This window comes from Syzygium oleosum, unplaced genomic scaffold (genome assembly GCF_021117445.2).
Source record: "Syzygium oleosum isolate NSW1041296 unplaced genomic scaffold, Sole_v2.1 Sole_v2.04, whole genome shotgun sequence".
Lineage (NCBI taxonomy): Eukaryota > Viridiplantae > Streptophyta > Magnoliopsida > Myrtales > Myrtaceae > Syzygium > Syzygium oleosum.
Genome location: NW_026607488.1, coordinates 4,619,290 through 4,638,263, shown reverse-complemented (window position 1 = coordinate 4,638,263; position 18,974 = coordinate 4,619,290). Strand labels below are relative to the sequence as shown.

At 40.1% G+C, this 18,974-nt stretch overlaps 1 protein-coding gene across 1 annotated transcript; it reads right to left on the bottom strand.

Moving 5' to 3' along the window:
• Positions 1–11,186: 11,186 nt before the first annotated feature.
• Positions 11,187–15,189, bottom strand: LOC130137947 (disease resistance protein L6-like). The gene is made up of 4 exons (XM_056310652.1): positions 14,591–15,189; positions 12,875–13,982; positions 12,427–12,708; positions 11,187–11,339 (listed from the first exon to the last, which is right to left on the bottom strand). Exons 1-4 carry the CDS (start codon positions 15,091–15,093, stop codon positions 11,322–11,324), a joined length of 1,911 nt encoding a protein of 636 aa, XP_056166627.1. The 5' UTR covers positions 15,094–15,189; the 3' UTR covers positions 11,187–11,321.
• Between the last annotated feature and the right edge of the window lie 3,785 nt (positions 15,190–18,974).

The window sequence follows — 18,974 nt, the reverse complement described above, 5'->3', positions numbered from 1 at the left end:
AGAGAAGATGAGTATGTAGATCATAGAGTTGTTGATATCACATAAAAGGTTCCCACCAATCACTTCGCCGACGCGAAGTTCATCTTCATCCTTGAATATGTGGACTCCCACATTTACTAAGCCGTGGTAGAGGAAGTCTGTGAATCCATAACAAGTATCGAGTCCTCTGAAACTCAAGAACACTTGATACTCACCTTCTAATGATCGTGCATCGTCACTACTCATTTCTACCTTTGAGTTTGCCATAGATAGGAAGCTTAGCACTTTGAGATCTCTCTCTCCCACAAAGAGAAAAAAGGTTAGGGTTGCGTGGCCAAGCTAAAGTTGAATTTAATTGTCTATTTCGCACCTAAGATTCTATCATACCCTGAAACCTATCAAAATGGAGGAGTGACATGGTTATCCTCCCATCTGAAGGACGGAGCCTCTAACAAAAAAACCTGAAAAAAATTGGGAAGAAGAGGAGTGAGCAACCACAGCTCAGTTAATAGTGCGTATTTCTTTCAAGCAAATCGAGCAATCACTATGCACATCTACAAAACCAAATCAAAACTCATTTAACACAAATCCATAATATAACAAACTTATAAGAAGAAAAAGAATTATATTGCTTTAACATAACCATATACATATAGAAAACATTCGTTAAATCAATAATATTATAACAAACATCAATAATCTAGCCCATTGATCAATCTCGTCAAAATCATACAGTAATAATCCATTCCATTGGTCAATCTCAAATCATATGTCATTAGTCCATCCATTGATCAAACTTGTGCTCAAATATCTAACAATGATCACGCATAATACTCGTGATAAGGCAATCAAGCTCCCTCCTTGGCAAGGTCTTCACCTATATTGCTAGTGGCTGACGTACAAGGATATCATAAACTAGTATGCATATCCACAAGCCCCTAATTGGGCTCACAGTGATATTGAGCACCAATACAAACTCACAACAACATCCTCCCAATTCTCAAACCAATTCGGGGTCAATATCACCCAAATGGTTTCACAAAGGAAAAACAAATCACATTTCACAACTTATTTTATGAATAAAATGCATTTTATAAAGCATTTCACAAATACATACATATAACCTTTCACAACACATCTCCTAAAACATTTCACAAACTATTCACAAATACCAAAACACAGTAAATGGCCAATCAAGACTTTTACGCAATAAAAATGCAACATATCGAATCCCTATCGCTTTCAAGATATGAGTTTACAAATTCATATAAGATATAGCACCATTCACTTGAGAATGTTCACAACGTAACTATACGCACCGACGATCTAGTAATCCTAATAATTAAATGAGAATCGGCGTTAAAACCAAGGAAAATGCTACATGAACTACGAATCGGCTAAATGACACTTAAACGCTAACAAAACAATTCATACGCACTAACAAATCACACATCCCAAGCGATTATTCAAACTTAAACGGACTACACTTGGGTGTGCGATTTATTAAAATTTCATGAAAATTGTGGATTATGGCATCATACCGTTGGTCCAAATCGACTCCCGGTAAAATCCACAGCTTTATGATGTCATAATCCATAATTTTCATGAAATTTCATAATTCAACATCTCAGAAATTGGATCACGCAGCTCAAATTTCACAAAATTTCGAAATTATGCTCTAATTTCAAAAAATATTTTAATGAACTAGGGGTGCGAGTAGTTACTGAACAGCACGAGACGTAATAAATCCAGTTCGGCGAGATGTCCGTGGCGGCGAGTATGCACAAAAACCCCATCTCTCTCTTTTCCCTTTCTTTATTCTTTCTTCCCTTCTTTTCTTTCTTTCCCGGGCACTCTCTCGATCTTCTCTCTCGCTGCTTTTCCTTATAAATAAGCTGAAGGCCCGCTTTTTCTTTCTTTGACTTTTCAACTCTCTTTTTTCTTTTGCTTGATAAAAGTCCAATCATTGCAGGTTTTTCATTGGCAACTATTCACCCGTCGATGTGTCCAATTCTTCTTCACGTGTTTCGAAATATCCAATGATTCCCTGGGAGACCCTGGCGACCATAAAGGCCAATCAGTGTTTCTTCTTTTTCCCTTTCCTTTGGGGCGAAGGCATCGCATCCCTAAGTCATTGCAAAATTGTAATCGGGTTTCTCAACTTTTCCGTGAAACAAGGTTCTTAAATTGTGTAATTTTTTTTTTTGAATTGTTCCTTTCATAAAATTATTCACATCAAATGCTGACGTTGCCCCTTATGGGTGGGTCAATTATAATATAACGAATTATTTTCAAAATTTACAAAATGTAAAAATCTGAAAAAGGAAAATCTAAAGGAGATAGGGAAAGGGTAGTGCACTGGCAGCAAGGTCGCGGCCCTCATTCTGATCTTCAGCGAGGGGCTAGCCCTCGCCTAAATCTGAGGAGAGGGTTAGTGGCCCTCGTTGCTTCCACAGAAATATCTCAAATGTCGGAGAAATAATTCATCTATCAAACACGTGATACGTTGCTGTGAAGACAACGCAATAAATTAAGACTCGGCTTGATTGTGCTTAAAGTTACTAAACCCCGCGTGATTCGCTTTCCGACCTTTGAATGAGTCACTTGGAAAACAATGACGAATGAAAGGGACCGGAATAGTTATAATAAAAGGGAAGAACACATTTTCAATCAATATTCGTCCCTCATCTTAACTACAGCCAGAGCTAACCTAGGAGCTTCTAGATAATGGATCAATTATTTAACGCTAACAAATGCCATTAACTTTCTTTTTTTGGCCTTTTGCTTTGATGGGGTTTTTGAGGGTGATTGATTGATGAAACTATCACAAAGCACATCATCAGCCATAAAAGATAAAAGGCATAAAGTGAAGTGGTTCTTGAGGGTGGTCGTTTCAGCCTCCTTTCCCTTCAGGCTCACTTTTATACACGATGCTTCTCCGAAAAGAGAGCGTCGAAACACGCGAAAAGAGATTTTGGTGGGAACTGCTTTAGCGACGCCCGTCCGAAATATCGCCAATGTTGCTGAATATCCATGTGGAACAAGATCGAAGAGGGCGGCTGGGACGGACCGTGAGGTGGCGGATGTCGCAAAGCTTGGGGACTCAGAGAGGCGTGTATTCGTGGACAGCCTGTTAAAGAAGATCGAAGAGGACAATCTCCCGCTTCCCCGGAAGCTTCGTGAGCGAGTATTGAGGACCGAGGTTAATGCATTTCTCATGGATTTCGTGTATAATTTGGCTTATTGGAGAATAGATCTGTCAAATTTGTGGGTCGGGTTGAGTTTGGATCATGTCATAAATGATCCGACCCGAACTGACCCATTAACCCATTTATGTGCAATACAATTTTCTTTACTTATACCCGACCCGATCCATACCCGACCCATATTGCTAAAACACTTCCATATTTAACCAAATTTAGGAAAACTCATACCCAAACTGAGATGAGAGTGTGGAGTCAATGAACGCGAAATTGAGTGAGGGCGATAGAGATGAGTTGAGTTAAAATAAGTTGTAAACCCATTTATAACTCATTGACGACTCATTTAACACCTATATTATACTTATACCCATTTATGATCTATTTGTTAAAGATAATTAACTAATTTTATGATCTATTTACTAATATATAGGTTAAGAAATGAGTTTATGACCCATTTTGACAAATCTATTGAAGAATGAATTCGTCTACAGGCAAAACGAATGCAATCTAGAATGCAGTACAAAACTACCTTCAGATGGAGACGCATGCATTTCTCTGAAACGAACTGCTGTTTGATTTTTCTTTTTGTTTTTCAAATTTCGTTCTTTCCCAGATTTTTTTTCAATACTTTGACAACAACTGGGCGTGACTCTTCGGCTTACCATTTGTGTGGAATGGTCCTCGGAGGATGCAATTTTCTCGGGGGAAAATTACCAAAAAAGTCCTAAACCTTTTGCAATTGTGCCAATTCAGTCCTAAACCTTTTTTTTTTGCCAATTCAGTCCTAAACCTTTTGCAATTGTACCAATTCAGTCCATCTGGCCACTTTTGGCCGGCCGGCGTTGACGTGGACGCCGGCCGGCTGACGTGGCAATTTTTAATAAATTTTTTTTTTATTTTTCGATTTTTTATTTTTTATTTTTTTCTCTTTCTTTTTTTTTCGCCTATCTTCTTCCCCGGTCGCCGGTCCGCCGACCGGCGAGAGGTTGAGGCCGGCGAGGTCCACCTCACCGGCCATGGGCGAGACTGGCCCTCACCGGCACTGGCAAGGTCGACCTCGCCGTCGCTGGGCGAGGTTGACCTCGCCATGGCCAAGGCGAGGTCGAGCTCGCTAGGCGACGGCGAGGCCTCGCCAGATCTGGGCGAGGCCTCGCCATCGTTGGGTGAGCTCGACCTTGCCCGGCCATGGCGAGATTGACCTCGCCCGGCGACGGCAAGGTCGACCTTGCCAGATCTGGGCAAGGCCTCGCCCGGCGACGGCGAGGCCGCCCAGATCTGGCTTACCTCACCGTCGCTTGGCGAGCTTGACCTCGCCTAGCCATGGCGAGGCTCGACCTCGCCCGGCGACGGCGAAGTCGACCTCGCCAGATCGGGGCGAGGCCGACCTCGCCATGACCGGGCCAAGCCTCGCCCGGCCACGACGAGGCCGCCCAAATCTGGCGAGACCTCGCCGTCGCCAGGCCAGCCTCGCCGTCACCGGGCGAGGTCGACCTCGCCATGGCCAAGGCGAGGTTGACCTCGCCTAGCGACGGCGAGGCCTCGCCAGATCTGGGCGGCCTCACCGTCGCCGGGCGAGGTCGAGCCTCGCCATGGTCGGGCGAGGTCGAGCTCAAGCTCATCAGGCGACGGCGAGGTCTCGCCCAGATCGGGCGAGGCCTCGCCAATGCCGGCGAGGGCTAGCCTCACCCATGGCCGGCGAGGTAGACCTCGCCGGCCTCAGCCTCTCGCTGATCGCCGGACCGGCGACCGGGGAAGAAGATAGGCAAAAAAAATAAAAAGAAAGAGAAAAAATAAAAAAAATTCAAAAAATAATAAAAAAAAATTATTAAAAATTGCCATGTCAGCCAGCCGGCCGGCCAAAAGTGGCAGGATGGACTGAATTGGCACAATTGCAAAAGGTTTAGGAATGAATTGACAAAAAAAAGGGTTTAGGACTGAATTGGCACAATTGCAAAAGGTTTAGGACTTTTTTGGTAATTTTCCCATTTTCTCGCCGCCAAAGCGGAACCCGGATGAGAAATTGCGTTGGAAGTCCTCCTCAACGTGCGATCCAGTCTCTCAATCGATGGATTATTCTTATTCGTGGAGGAAGTCGAAGTCACCATGGCCTTGCCCCGAGGGGAAAGGCCGCGAGGCGGGGAAGATCGCGAGGAAGGCGGAGCAAGCGTCGGCGAGGATGATGAGCGCTTAAAGGACCGGCGGCAAGGAGGAGAGAGCTAAGTAGCACCGACACGGAACACGCGACTCGATACAACACACTGACACTTCATGTCTTAAAAAACAGAGAATTCCGATACGTTGGAACACGTTGTATATTAAATGTACATTTTTATGATCATTTCAATCAAATTAATTTGATTTAAATTTACAAATAAATAAATAATAAAAAATTCCTAGAATGAATTTACTCCAAAAATATTAATCCATCATTTGTTAATATCATTCATTGTTTCGAACTGACATATTCAACTACATTCCATTCCAATAATTCATAAAAACTTGGAGAAAAAAATGTTTAAAATTGACCCCGTGCGTGTATATGCCTTAAGTTTATATATTTTTGATAGATTTACGTTTTGACCTCTAATTTATTGAAAATGTTTAAAATTGACCCCATGTGTGTCGGAATGGCATATCGGGATGTTGGACTTGCTTGTCGCTGGTGTGTCTGGAGTGCTGACCGCGTGTCGGATGTCTAACACTTGTTAACCACGTGTTGGTAGTGTATCGGAGTGTGTCAAACACGTGTTGGTGTCTGACACGCGTGTCCGTGCTTCCTAGGGAGAGAGGCGGAGATTATGCTAAATATGCGGTAAACAAAAAGGTGAGGGACTGTGGGACCCACCTTGGGAACGGAGGGGTGGAAATAGCGGTCCCTTACTAAATTAATTATGTGACTAATTGTAAGTAGATAAGTATGAGTAAGTGGATTATGTTCAAATTTAGAGACTCAACGAGTCCGAGGCATCATTTTGTGAATCAATTTTCCGCATATGAAATTTGGAATCAATAATATTGTATTTCTTGAAAATCGACGCTTCTTTCTGAAGTACCTATAGTATAGTTGAGAATCACTATTGAATACCGATCGAATAAAAGACGGGCATTACGTTATGATATCTCGGGAAATAGGACACTGTTATTCTGACATACAATATTGCTCAAGTTAGTATCCTGACTAGAGCGTATGTCTTGGAAGAGAACGGTATTTGCTCGCTGGACTAGATCAAGGGAAAGCGATTTGCAGAAATATTGTTTTATATCAAGTCATCCAATTTCAGGATAAATGACCTATCTTTTGGTGAAATCGAGGGCAAGAGAGATGAACCTCACTTGGCACGCGAAAATTAACTGGACGATGCAAATGCAAAAGCAAAAGAAATGTCACTATGTAAATTCAATGCAAAACCTCCCCATGGGGGGCTCAGCCTCTCTCCACTAGAACATACGTGGAGGTATAGATATCACGCATCGAGAGCGTACGCGAGGGTCGTGTGGCTTTCTAATGACCACGCAATCGTTCCTAAGGTTGGCCATTTTGGAACCAGTGTACCGTGCGCTATATGTCGACAACACGGTCTATCATACGTATTTGGATTGGACTCCAAGGATGTCCATAGGAAAAATGGGAAATTTTGCACGTTGCACGTTGTGTATTGGACAGAACCATTCATGTGAACCGGCTAATTAAAGCGCTTGGGTCATTACTAGAGGTCCAACAAAATTGGACTTTCTCGGATAAAGCAGCTGTTCTAGCCCATGTAGCATAGAGGATGTCATGTTTCGAACATGGACTTCCTTTGGGGTTGTCCCCCTACTACTTTCAAAATAAAGCATTGAAAGATCTCTATCATCCCCATAAATGAAGGGATAGAGAATGTATGTAATTAAGTGGTTTTCACTTGCTATACTTCTATATTCTCTGCTCATATATTTCAGTTTCTCATGATGAGATACTTCTGATCGAGTTTATGTAAAAGTTTCCTTTTCTTTGGGTGACTGAATTTACATTAGTCGATGGCATAACGTGAAGAGGAGTAATGCTGTATAAACCGTATGTGCTATCTTAGACAACCTGTTGAAGAAATTCGAAGAGCATAATCTCCAGCTTCTCCAGAAGTTCCAAAAGCAAGTGGAGAGGAGCGAGGTGAGCGAGGTGAGCGAGGTGAGCAAAGAATGCAACTCTCTAATTATTGGAAAAACTAGGAGACAAATGCATTTCTCATGAATTTCGTGGATTAATTTGGTTTATTGCAATATGAGTTCGTCTTTAGGCAAAACGAAAGCAACCCAGTTCAAAACTACTTTCAGATGGAGACGCATGCATTTCTCCAAAATGAATTTCTGCTTGATGTTTTTTCTTTTTCATTTTTCAAATTTTCGTCCTTTACTAGATTTTTACTTTTTGAAATTTTGACAACAATCTTTTATATTATAATTGCCACATAAGATGCCACGTCAGCATCTATCTTTAATGGAAGAACCAACTCGAACATAACAAATAGTTTAGGGATTCGATTACACAAAAAAAATGTTGAGAGATCTGATTAAACATTTTGCAATAATTCACGGACTCCCAATGCCTTTATCCTTTTTTTCTTTTCCGTGCATATGATAGGGCTTGTCAATCAATTCACACAAGATCAATAGCCCGTGTATCGCACGGCATTATCAAAAACTATTTCAGGCATGATATTTTCTAAAGCTTTAAGCTTTAATGACTGCTTGTCAACAGTGCTGACTTTTGTAAGGAGGACAATTGGCATTGAAATATTTTTTACACGCTGAAATGTTAGAAAAGCTGCCGATAACATCCTTAACAGTAATAGAGCAGTATGTATTCATTCAGCTAACAAATTATGACAAGCAAACAAAAACGGATGTCAACAAGAAAGCCGAGATTCAAACTAGTCCTAAAATTGATCCTTTACAATCCTGAGTTAGAACAATTCTTGTGGATGTTTTCGTTTGTTATCTTCTAGCCATGCCGCAACCTTGAATTTCTTGTAACGTGTTTCCGCCTTGCGTCGGCAACAGAAGTTACCCAAACGTAGTTTCATAAGCACATGTTGATTTTAAGTCTCCTAGAAGAAAGATGGAAGAACATTCGAGGAAACTTGAACTTTACCTTGATTTAGTTTATCATGAACTTGATGTTTGAGGCTCGGTCTTGGCCGAGCTTGAACCCTTGTCTGTCCCTGATCTTAAACTTGCACTCATTTTAGTCGTGCCCCTTCCCAAACTCACAGTTGCACCCTTTCCTGAAGTTGAACCTCTACCCCTTCCTGTACTCAAAGTCGAGCTGCTTCGTGAACTGGACGCTATGCCCCTTCCTGAATTTGAACTTGTGCCCATTTTAGTTGTGCCCCTTCTTGAACTTGAACCTCTGCCCCTTCCTAAACTCGAAATCGTGTCCCTTCCTGAACTCAAAGTCGTGCCCTTTCCTGAAATTGAACATCTGCCCCTTCCTGAACTCAAAGTTGCACTGCTTCATGAAATTGAAGATATGCTCCTTCCTGAATTTGATGCCTTGCCCTTTCCTGAAGTGGAAGCTGCGTCCCTACCCGACCTCGAACCTTTGCTGTTTCTTGAACTTGAAGCTATACCCCTTCCTCTACCTATTTCTACAGGATCCCTTGCTGGGTTTGAAGCACGTACGGTCACACTTCCTCTGCCTGTTTTTGTAGGTATTCGGTCAGTCTCCACAGTTCTATCTCTCTTCACCTGGACCACGTTGAAATTCCACATTAGTTTTGAGGACTGCAGAATTAAGATAATGCAAATATTCAATACTTACAGAAGAAAGGTCCCCTTCATCCTCAACTTCAGTTGTAGCTTTGCAGGTGCTCTCATGATGTTCAACTCCTTCGCATCTTTGCCAACTCGACCGAACAACATCATTTTGGTAGGCAGGTTCCCCACTCTCAACCTTCTCCTCCTTTCTATTTTCCATACTCGTCGTTTTCCCTCCATTGACATTGCCAGAGTGCCCATTCCTTTCGTCCCTCATTTGGCTTCTGGCCTCAAAAAATTCAGCATTGCCTGATTCTGACTGGAAATCATCAATGGAGGAGGTGCCATCAGTTTCGCTTCCACTCACAGATGCAGAGTCAGAGTCTTCATCAGGACTCGGAACGTCCCACTCAGCCCCATCCTCGTCAGAATACACATCAGTCTTCATTGCCCATTCCTCCCTTAACATCTCCATCATCTCGTCATCGTATTCTCCCTCCCACTCACTGTCAACCCCTCCCTCAACGTACAGATGAATTGATAGTCTTTTAGATGCTAGTTGCACCATTCCCTTCACTTGCTCATCACTCTTGATCTCTATGAGCAAGTCGTGGTATTCACCAGGAGTTTCGTACCACATTCTCTTTAAACAGAAGCCAAAACCTATAACGTCAGCAATCAATCCTTTATATGTCACTGAATTAGGAGTGACATTTTCATTTTCCCTCTTTATTCCACCAATAAACTCAAACCCCCCACTGGGCTTCTTTACTCCAAGGTGGAATATGATTGTGAAGGGACCCCCCAACTGTGATGTAACAAATTCAGTGTCAGAGCAAAACAACATATGTATTGGATATATATTAAACCTTTCTGCTTATCTACCCGAAATCCAATAGGACATAGACATCATTCATTAGTTAGAGACGGGTTTAGGATTAAATACTCAAATATCTAGTGTAAGATCAGTAATACTTATTCGAATTTTCTTTTAGTAACTAATTTTAAACTTTTAATAAGTATGTGATGTAAATTTAAATTAAACACCAAATAAGTAAGATAATTATCTATTTGAGAGTTCTATCTCATCATAGATTGCCTTCTTCTCCACTCTTGATTTGAAGGTTGTAACAACTCATTTTCTATATGAATGGAAACATGAGTTAATATTTGAATCGTTATTTTGTTTTTCTATATCCCACATCCACTAGACAATCCGTTGGAAACAAAAAATAAATGCATTTAAAGAGTAGAGATTTTTACTCTGATTTATTGATAAAAAAATAATCTAGATACAAAATTGATGAATCTACAAATCACAAAATGTAAAGACATAATATATATATATATATATATTCAATTATTTTGTATTTTGTAATCAAAAAAGAGTTTTATTTTCTACTTTTCGAATGAAAAATCCATAACCATGTGACAAATTGTTTCAAATCAGGTTACGAAAGTCTGCAGGTTGTTGTATTCTTTCTTAATCTAAAGTAATATGCTTCAAAATTAATTGGGCATTAGTTTCTCCAGAACGCATTAATGCAATAATCGTATTAAATAGTCCATAATTACTTTTATTATATGTACAATATTATATTTGTGCATTAATTATGCCTATTGCAAAAAAAAATTAGTAGACAAAGAAATCATATAATTTTTTTAAAATCAATAATTTGTAATCTATTATCTAGCATCTTGTCTGTGAAAGCAATTTTGATGAATTAATATTCAGAGAATGATTATGTTAGTTTGCTGGCAATATTAAAGAACTAAAGACTATCCAACACCAAAAATGCCAGTATAGATAAGTAACTCATCTAAGGAAACAAATCAGCCATCTAAAAAATTACAGTGCAACAAAAATGGCAACTTTGAAAGGGCGGATATTTATGTGGCTAAAGAAAGGAATTAAACAAAGTTGCACACATTGATAAAGATGTCGCACCTCGTCTCTGTAATGCTTCAACGAGATTGCAGGTGGGTCGCTCTTAGGACAATCTTTGATATAGTCTCCACAATCCTGTATATTGACGAGGCAATCATCTTGTATATTTGTGCAAGATGCATCAATCAACCTTCTCAATGACTTGCACCCTACGACACTCAAGGATTTTAGAGACTCTAGCTCGTTGAGGCCCTCAACATTAGTAAGTAGATCGCACCCATGGATTTGCAATTTCTCCAGGTTCTTCAAGTATGGTAACCCACCTATTCTTCTAAGAGATTTGCACTGAACAACGGAGAAGGATTCCAGTGATTTCAAAAGAGCCACAACTTGTATCTCAACTAGCTCTGGACATTTTGACACCCACACTTTCCGTAGCTTCCTTAATTCCAAAGGAATAGAAAACCTCTGAAGCTTACAACCGAGAACAGTTACGTTCTTCAGTTGTGGAAGTCCATCTAGTGGAATTTCTTCCGCTGCACAATAACGAATCCATAAATTCGACAAATTTCTCAATCTCCAGTAGGAGGACGGAAGCTGCACGAGGGATTTTAGGTCTAGGTAAGACAAACCAAGAAAATCCAGATGAGAAAGAGAAGCCAACTCTTGAGGTGCAGGGACATTTAGCAGATTCAAATCCAACTTTTCCAGCCTAGATAACCTCCCAATCCACCTTAAATCACGTCCTGTGATTAGGTTTGATTTCTCTGTATTCCTACAGCCATCGCTTAGTTCCAGTCCAACCAAATTAGTAAGGTTCGACAGATTAGGGACAAAGAGCAATGATTCAGATCTAAGATGTAGACAGGTCAAACTTGTGGGAAGCTCTGGCAACTCTCGAATTATATTATAATCCCATAAATGGAGTGCTTGGAGGTGATGAAGCCCGTTGGTTGTCCTTGGAAGTCCACTAATACCGGTGCTCTTTAAATCTGGGATTATTAAAGATGACGATTCTCCAATTCCAACAGGAATTTTACCTCTCATTTTTTTACACCAAGAGAGATCCAGCACTTCAAGATTTTCCAACAGACTGATTCCACTAGGTAATTGCCAATCATTATGCTCTGGAAATGATGATTTAATTTTTGATAAACGCAATGCGCGTATTGATTTTAACTTTTCAATGGAGTAGGGAAGTTCCCTTATTCTTGTACCTGATAAGTTTAACTTTACCAATGAGGTTAAATTCCCAAGCGAGCTTGGAAGCTCTCTCAACCCAGAACAATCCTGCAATGAGAAGTGTTCAAGCTTCACTAGTGCCCCCACTTCTTCAGGCAAATATGTAAGACCTAGGCAATCTACAATCTCTAATTTAATCAATGATCGTAAATCTCCAATGAAGTTTTTAATTCTCTTTACATTGTCGCAGCGTGCAAGAGTCAACCTCTCTAAACCCAAGCATTTGGAGAAGTCTGGAATTGCTGTTATGCCACGACAGTCAGTAAGAGATAGAACTTTCAAATTATGTGCCCTCTGTAAAAATGGATGTCATGTCAAGTGTAAGAACCAATGCATAGCAACACTAGGACCATTAGACTAGAATTAAATCATGTAGTTTACCTTGATCAAGTCCCATGCTTTTGAATCATCGGTGAAGCGATTCCCATCAAGTTTAAAAACAAGAAGATGATCCAAATACATATTGTCCGCCCTAAAATCTTGACAAGGAGAACACCAAGAAATCCATCTCAACTTTGAATGACACTGTGCAAAGTTCCCAGCAAAAGTTCCATTGCTTAAGTTGAGGAACCTTAGGTTTGGTAACCTTTCAAACTCTTCATTTGCAATCTCTATGAAACCATCCTGTACATTTATTTCAAGCGCTTGAACCTTGTCCTTCCTCTGCAAGTGAAAATTTGAAATTTGGTGAAGAAGTTTTTCAACTTCCAACCACTATGTTTTACAACTTGAATGTGAAAGAAACAAATGATAAACATCCTAAATTAAATAGAATCCTTTATCTTAAAATATACAACTTCTATTTGAAAATTGGACGTTTCTTACTTACCCTTTCGGTTCTAATGATTTCGATGGCCTCTTTTGCAATCCACAACCTGCTCCGCTTTCCAAGGTCACTTGGACTTTCTTGACGGACAATTTGCCTTCCCATGTCTATTAGTTGATCATGGATCGAGAACTTGTTATTGTTCAATATCTTTATCAAGCACCTACTGATAAGGACATCAATTCCTCTTTCAGGATAAAACTGACAATCAGCCCACATGTAAATTGCATCCGTCTTCTTCTCATTGAAAAGGAAGCATGCTATATCGAGAAAAATTTGTTGTTGATATTCGTCTAGGTCATCATAGCTAATCCTCAACTTCTTTTGAATCTCTTCCTCGGGTACATTCCTTAACCTGACCAACGTCTCTTCCCAAAATGCTCTGTCTTTCCGTTTAAGTAACGAACCTATCACTTCAATTGCCAAAGGAAGCCCTCCTGTACTTCGGACAATTTCACTGGAAAGCCCACGATAATCATCCAGAGGAAAGTCTCTGCCAAAGGCATGCCGACAAAAAAGCTGAAGTGCAAGAGCATCTTCCATCTTGAGCATCTCATACGGTATAATTTTACCTTTAAAACCCTCAACTTGCATAATAGTAGTGTTTCTCGTTGTAATGATTATCCTAGATCCCGAATGTAATGACTTATCTCCTATTAGTTTCTTAATGTGCTCTTTATTATCAACATCATCCAGAACCACAAGGACCTTCTTAGTGCAAAATATTTCTTCAATCCTCCAAATTCCTTGTTCACTATCCTCGACTCCTTCTGTAGATTCAAAATCAACAATGTTAGACAGTAATTTTTTCTGCAATTGGATTATTCCGTCCTTGGTCGACATGCTTTCTCGAACATCCTCAAGGAAGCTACAGCATTTTCCAAAGTGGGAAGTAAGTTTATTAAAGATGACTTTGGCAACAGTTGTTTTACCAATGCCACCCATTCCATAAATTCCAATGAGTCGCACATCAAGATAGTTGACATCTAATAACTCTATCAAGTGCTTTACTCGATCATCAAGTCCGACTAAATGTTCAGTCACTGATTTTTGTTTTAGCTCCAGTTTCTCCAAAACCTTTTTAACAACCAATTTGACAATTGCTGCTTGGCTGCAGTGTACAAAATCGCTTTCATTAGTTGACTAGATTAATTTCATACTGACACATCGTAAGTGGGATTGTCAAAATGTAACCTGAATAGATTGAAGTACATCACAGAATGAGATCTCAATACATTGAATAATCAGTATAGGCTAATTTAGTATAATTCACGTGATATGTTTTTGATATGTAATTATAGAAATGTCTGAAGACGATAGTATTGGCTCACACGATAGCCAAAGTTACCAAGTGGCTACTAAATTGTGCATAAACAAAATTTCGGCATATCCAGTTAAGCCTAGAAAAATTTTCAGCACTCATAATAGGAGAAACATGAACCAAGATAATGTAGACAAATGTAGCGTTGCACACTGAACACAGCAGTTTTCTCTCACTTCTATTGAATATTGATATATTGATTTTTCTTCACTGAATCTTAGTTTCCTTGTGTAATCTTAGACAAAGCAGAGGATGGAAAGTTGAATGAGACTAGTAATTGCCAATTGGAGGTAGTTTTCAATACTTTCCGTTACAAAAAGAATAAAAGAACTTGTTTGACGAGGCAACGTTGTACATCATATAAAAAAAAATAGGTAGGGGTCTTAAAAGAGTATTACCTTTGGTCCTTTTTCACATTCCATCCCTTGATTTCATCAACCTCTGCAAGAGCCTTTCTCCATGCCTTGACTTCATCAGGAAACTTGTTCTCGTGTTCCCGTAAAGCATTGCTATATCGTAGAGTCTTAAGTTTAACATCTTCAGGTTCCACATCGAGAAAAATAGGAAGGACACTTTTTGTACCTTCTGACTTAGACACGTTGTCTACTATGTGCGCAAGCTCACGGAGGCACCATTTGCTGGAAGCATAAGTTCGAGAGAAGATGGGTATGTAGATCATGGAGTTGTTGATAGCACGTATAAGGTTCCCACCGATCACTTCGCCAACACGGAGTTCTTCTTCATCCCTAAATACACGGACTCCCGCATCTAGCAAGCTGTGGTAGAGGAAGTCTGTGAATCCATGACGAGTATCAGATCCTTTGAAACTCAGGAACACTTGATACGCACTTCTTGATGGTCGTGCAGCATCACTACTTGATCTAGCCTCTGAGTTCGCCATAGCTAGGAAGCTTATTACCTCCGGATCTCTCTCCTATAGAGAAAAAAGGTTGTGTGGCGTGGCGTGGCCTGGCTTAAAAGATGAGTGGGTGGTTTCGAGGCAAGTGAGTGCCAGTACCTAAAAAACTTGGTCGGCTAACTTAAAAGTCAAATTTATTTCTCTATTGCCCACCTAATGTTCCGCATTAGCAAAATAGATTTCAATGAAGGTGTGCAAGACTTTTTAACAAGTTTCGAAATTTTAAAAGACTCATTGGGAGACCATAAAGTTCGCCAATTAAAAATTCTTTTTTTTCCCTTTTAATAAAGGCATCTAGTCCCAAAGTTACCGAAAATCTTCCAACTTTTTTTTATGCAATTTGGTTCTTAAACGAATTACCTTTTTTTCGTTCGAATTGGTTATTTTATTAAAAATTTAAACAGAGATGCTGACATGGCCATTAAATGCTGACATTACACTTTATGGGGCAATTATAATCTATAAAAAATTGTTCTCAAATTTTAAAAAATAAAAATCTGGGAAAAAAAACAGTAATCTGAAAAAAAAAAATAGAAAAATCAAGAGGAGAAGGGAAAGGATAGTGCAGTCAGGCAGCAAGGGCTGCGATCCTCGTCCAGATTTTCAAAGGTGGGGCGGCTCTCGCCCAAATCGGAGGCGAGGGTCAGTAGCCTTCATTGCTTCCATCTATATGTTAAAGAAGATCAGAGTAGGCGGCGGTGCTAGACTGTTAGGTGGCGCACTTCGCAGACCTTGGGGGACTCTGGCGAGGCATGTATTCGTGGACGACTTGTCGAAGAGGACAATCTTCCACTTCTCCAAAAGCTTCTCGAATGAGTAGAGAGGACCGAGGTTAGTGAAAGAATGCAAATTGTCTAAGTATAGGCTGTAAAGGAGACAAATCCATTTGTCGATGAATTTCGTGAACTAATATGGTTTTATTGCAGAATGAATTCACCTTTGGGCAAAAACGATTGCTATCCAGAATGTAGTAACAAAACTCGAGAGTTTCTCCAACGTGAATTTTTTTTTTTTACCTTTCAGATTATAGTTCTTTTCCGGATTTTTTTAAATTTTTTTATAATTTTGAAAACAACTTTTTATTCAATAATTGCCACATAAAATGCCACGCCAACATCTCCCTTTTATATTTTTTAAGGACCAACTCGTACAAAACGAATATATAGTTTAGGGACTCAATTATTCCAAAAAAAAAAAATGCCGACCAATGGACGTGATTGAACAATTTGCAACAGTTCTTGAAACTCGTGACACCTTGTCTGCTTTTCTTTTTCAAGCATATGATAAGGGTGGTCAGTCAATTTACACAAGGCCAAAAATGCCCGGCATTTTCGAAAACTGTTTCAGAAATGATATTTTCGAAAAGATTAGTCCCCACCTTCTGTTATGCTGGTAGCGAATTGTATAACTTTTTTTTTTTTTTGCTAAGGGGTGAATTGAATAACTTGTCAAAAATGGAATAGAGAGAAATTGAGAGTTTTCCATATCTAAATATAATATAATTCTAATTGAAACACTATATAAATATACAAAGTTCCTATTTTTGTTTCTAAACGTTTTTTCTTCCAAAAATACCTTTCAAATTACAAGCTAACGCGTATTTTTGCATTTTAAGCCAATTACAAATTGACACATATATATTGATGTGGAATTATATAAAATAAAATAAAATTTGGGCCAAACCACCTGCCGGCAACCCTTGAGCCCATCCTCAGAGCCTCCTTCCGACGTCGCCGCTAGCAGAGCCGTCCGTGCCGCATCTAGACCGACACTGCTGCGCGTCCAAGCCGAGCCACCCCTCCTTTTACCTTGCTCATCCATGGCAGCTGCCTCCATATCTGGAGCCGCTCGTGGCCAAGGCTCCAGATCGGGGATCCAATTTGGATTCCAGAGGAACGGAGCACTTAGATCTCGCGGACAAAAAGAACAAAGCAGTGGACGATCATTCAGATATGTGGACAAGAAGAAGAGGAATGAGCTCGCGGCCAAGGCACAACTGCCGGGACGACGGAGGGTGCCGGGACGACGGAGGGGGCGGAGGTCAGCCTGGATGTGTCAGTTGGCCGTCACTCAACGGCCAGATCTGCGCGAAGTGGTGGCCATGAATGGAGGAGGAAGAGAAAGAGTTAAAAAATTATATCCCCCTTTTTAAATAATTTATTCCACGTGTCAAGTTGTAACTAAATACCAAATAAGCGTATGCCACGTCAACAACTGACGTGTCGCTCGTAAATCACTGAAAATATGAAAAAAAGGTCTCTCTCCATCTAAAATAATTTTAATGCATGTATTTGTTCACAGGACGATTCGAAGTGAACTTTGTATCAATTAAGGGCTTAAAGTGGCCTAATTTGTCTCAAATAAGGGATTAACCTCGCCAACCGGCCAAATGTTCGCCAGCAGGCGAGCAAGTGATTTTTCCGGCGAATTGAACATGAGCACTTTTGTCCAAAAAAAGTATGAATAGAAAAATATAAGCCCTAAAATTCAGAAAAATCCCAAATTACTTTTTTGTTTTTCATCTTTTCTTTCCATCTTCTTTGTTACCTTGGGAGACCACCCATCGCATTGGACGCCATACGCACGACCTCACTCACCATCACTGCCGGACTCTTCAGATACTTCTTGACTGGCATCGGTTCACCGTCGGATCTCTCCAGGTAGCTGCCGAGGAAAAGACCGTTGAAGTGCAACTGACCCTCGTTCAGCCTCCTCAACACCTTAGCACACGCGACCCTCTCCAGCCTTTCCGGTCTTCAAGGATGCGCAGATGGCCAAAGTAGAGACCTTCGCGTTCCATGTGGAGATCAACCAGCTCCTAAGCTTGATTTACCAATACTTTCTACAGCAAAGGAGATTTTCCTTCAGGAACTTATCCGCAATTCATGGAAGCAATGCAAGCCGGTACTGATGGTAGCATGATTGGACAATTTGGTGTTGGGTTTTACTCAGCTTACCTCGTGGCCGAGAAAGTTGTGCAATTAACTTGCCTTTCAATTTACTGTTGAACGAATAATTATGAGAAAATTTCGCGTTTAAGCTACATCCACCCAAACACTTTTTAGATCTTTTCTCCAAACTCGAGTTGACTTCTTCTATTTACCATGAGTTTAAGGGGCTAATTCCAAAAAAACAAAAACAAAAACTTTAGGTTGAGTGACAATTCTGGCCTTAATTTTTTTTGTCTCGTAAAAAAGCACCGACTTTAGATCGAGTGACAATTCTGGCCTCGTCTTTTTTTTTATCTCATAAAAAATCACCAACTTTCATCATTATCCCAAATCTAGCCCCCTGTTGACTTTTTATCTGAAATCACCATTGTTTGAGAAAAAATGTTATGATCGTGAGCTTGGTGGATCTCTCCATGGCGTCTGTCAATGGGCGATGGTCTACAACTTCAAATAACGACAAAACGACAAAGTCTGACAGGAGAGATTCATTCTATAGATCTTTTTGACTTGCCGGTGAAGTGAAGGAGATGAACAGTTTTACCGTTATTCTTCAAGTTGTGGCTCAGAGAAGAAGACAATGAATAGTGCTTTAAATCCAGTCAGCAAGCCACGTGGATTTATTGCTGAGGTGGAATGTCAAGTTGGATAATCAATTATTCTAAGTCAAGGAGGGCTAGATTTGGGATTTAAGTTAAAGTTGGTGATTTTTTACGAGACAAAAAAAAGTTGAGGGCAGAATTGTCACTCGATATAAAGTTTGTGCTCTTTTTTGGAATTAGGCCTGAGTTTAAGGGGATGTTAGAAATAATTAGGAGATTCTCTATATCTTCCTTGATTGTGCATAACTAGAATTGACTATAATTTATCATAATTGATATTGTAATATCTTGTTACTTTAGATGATATTTCTAT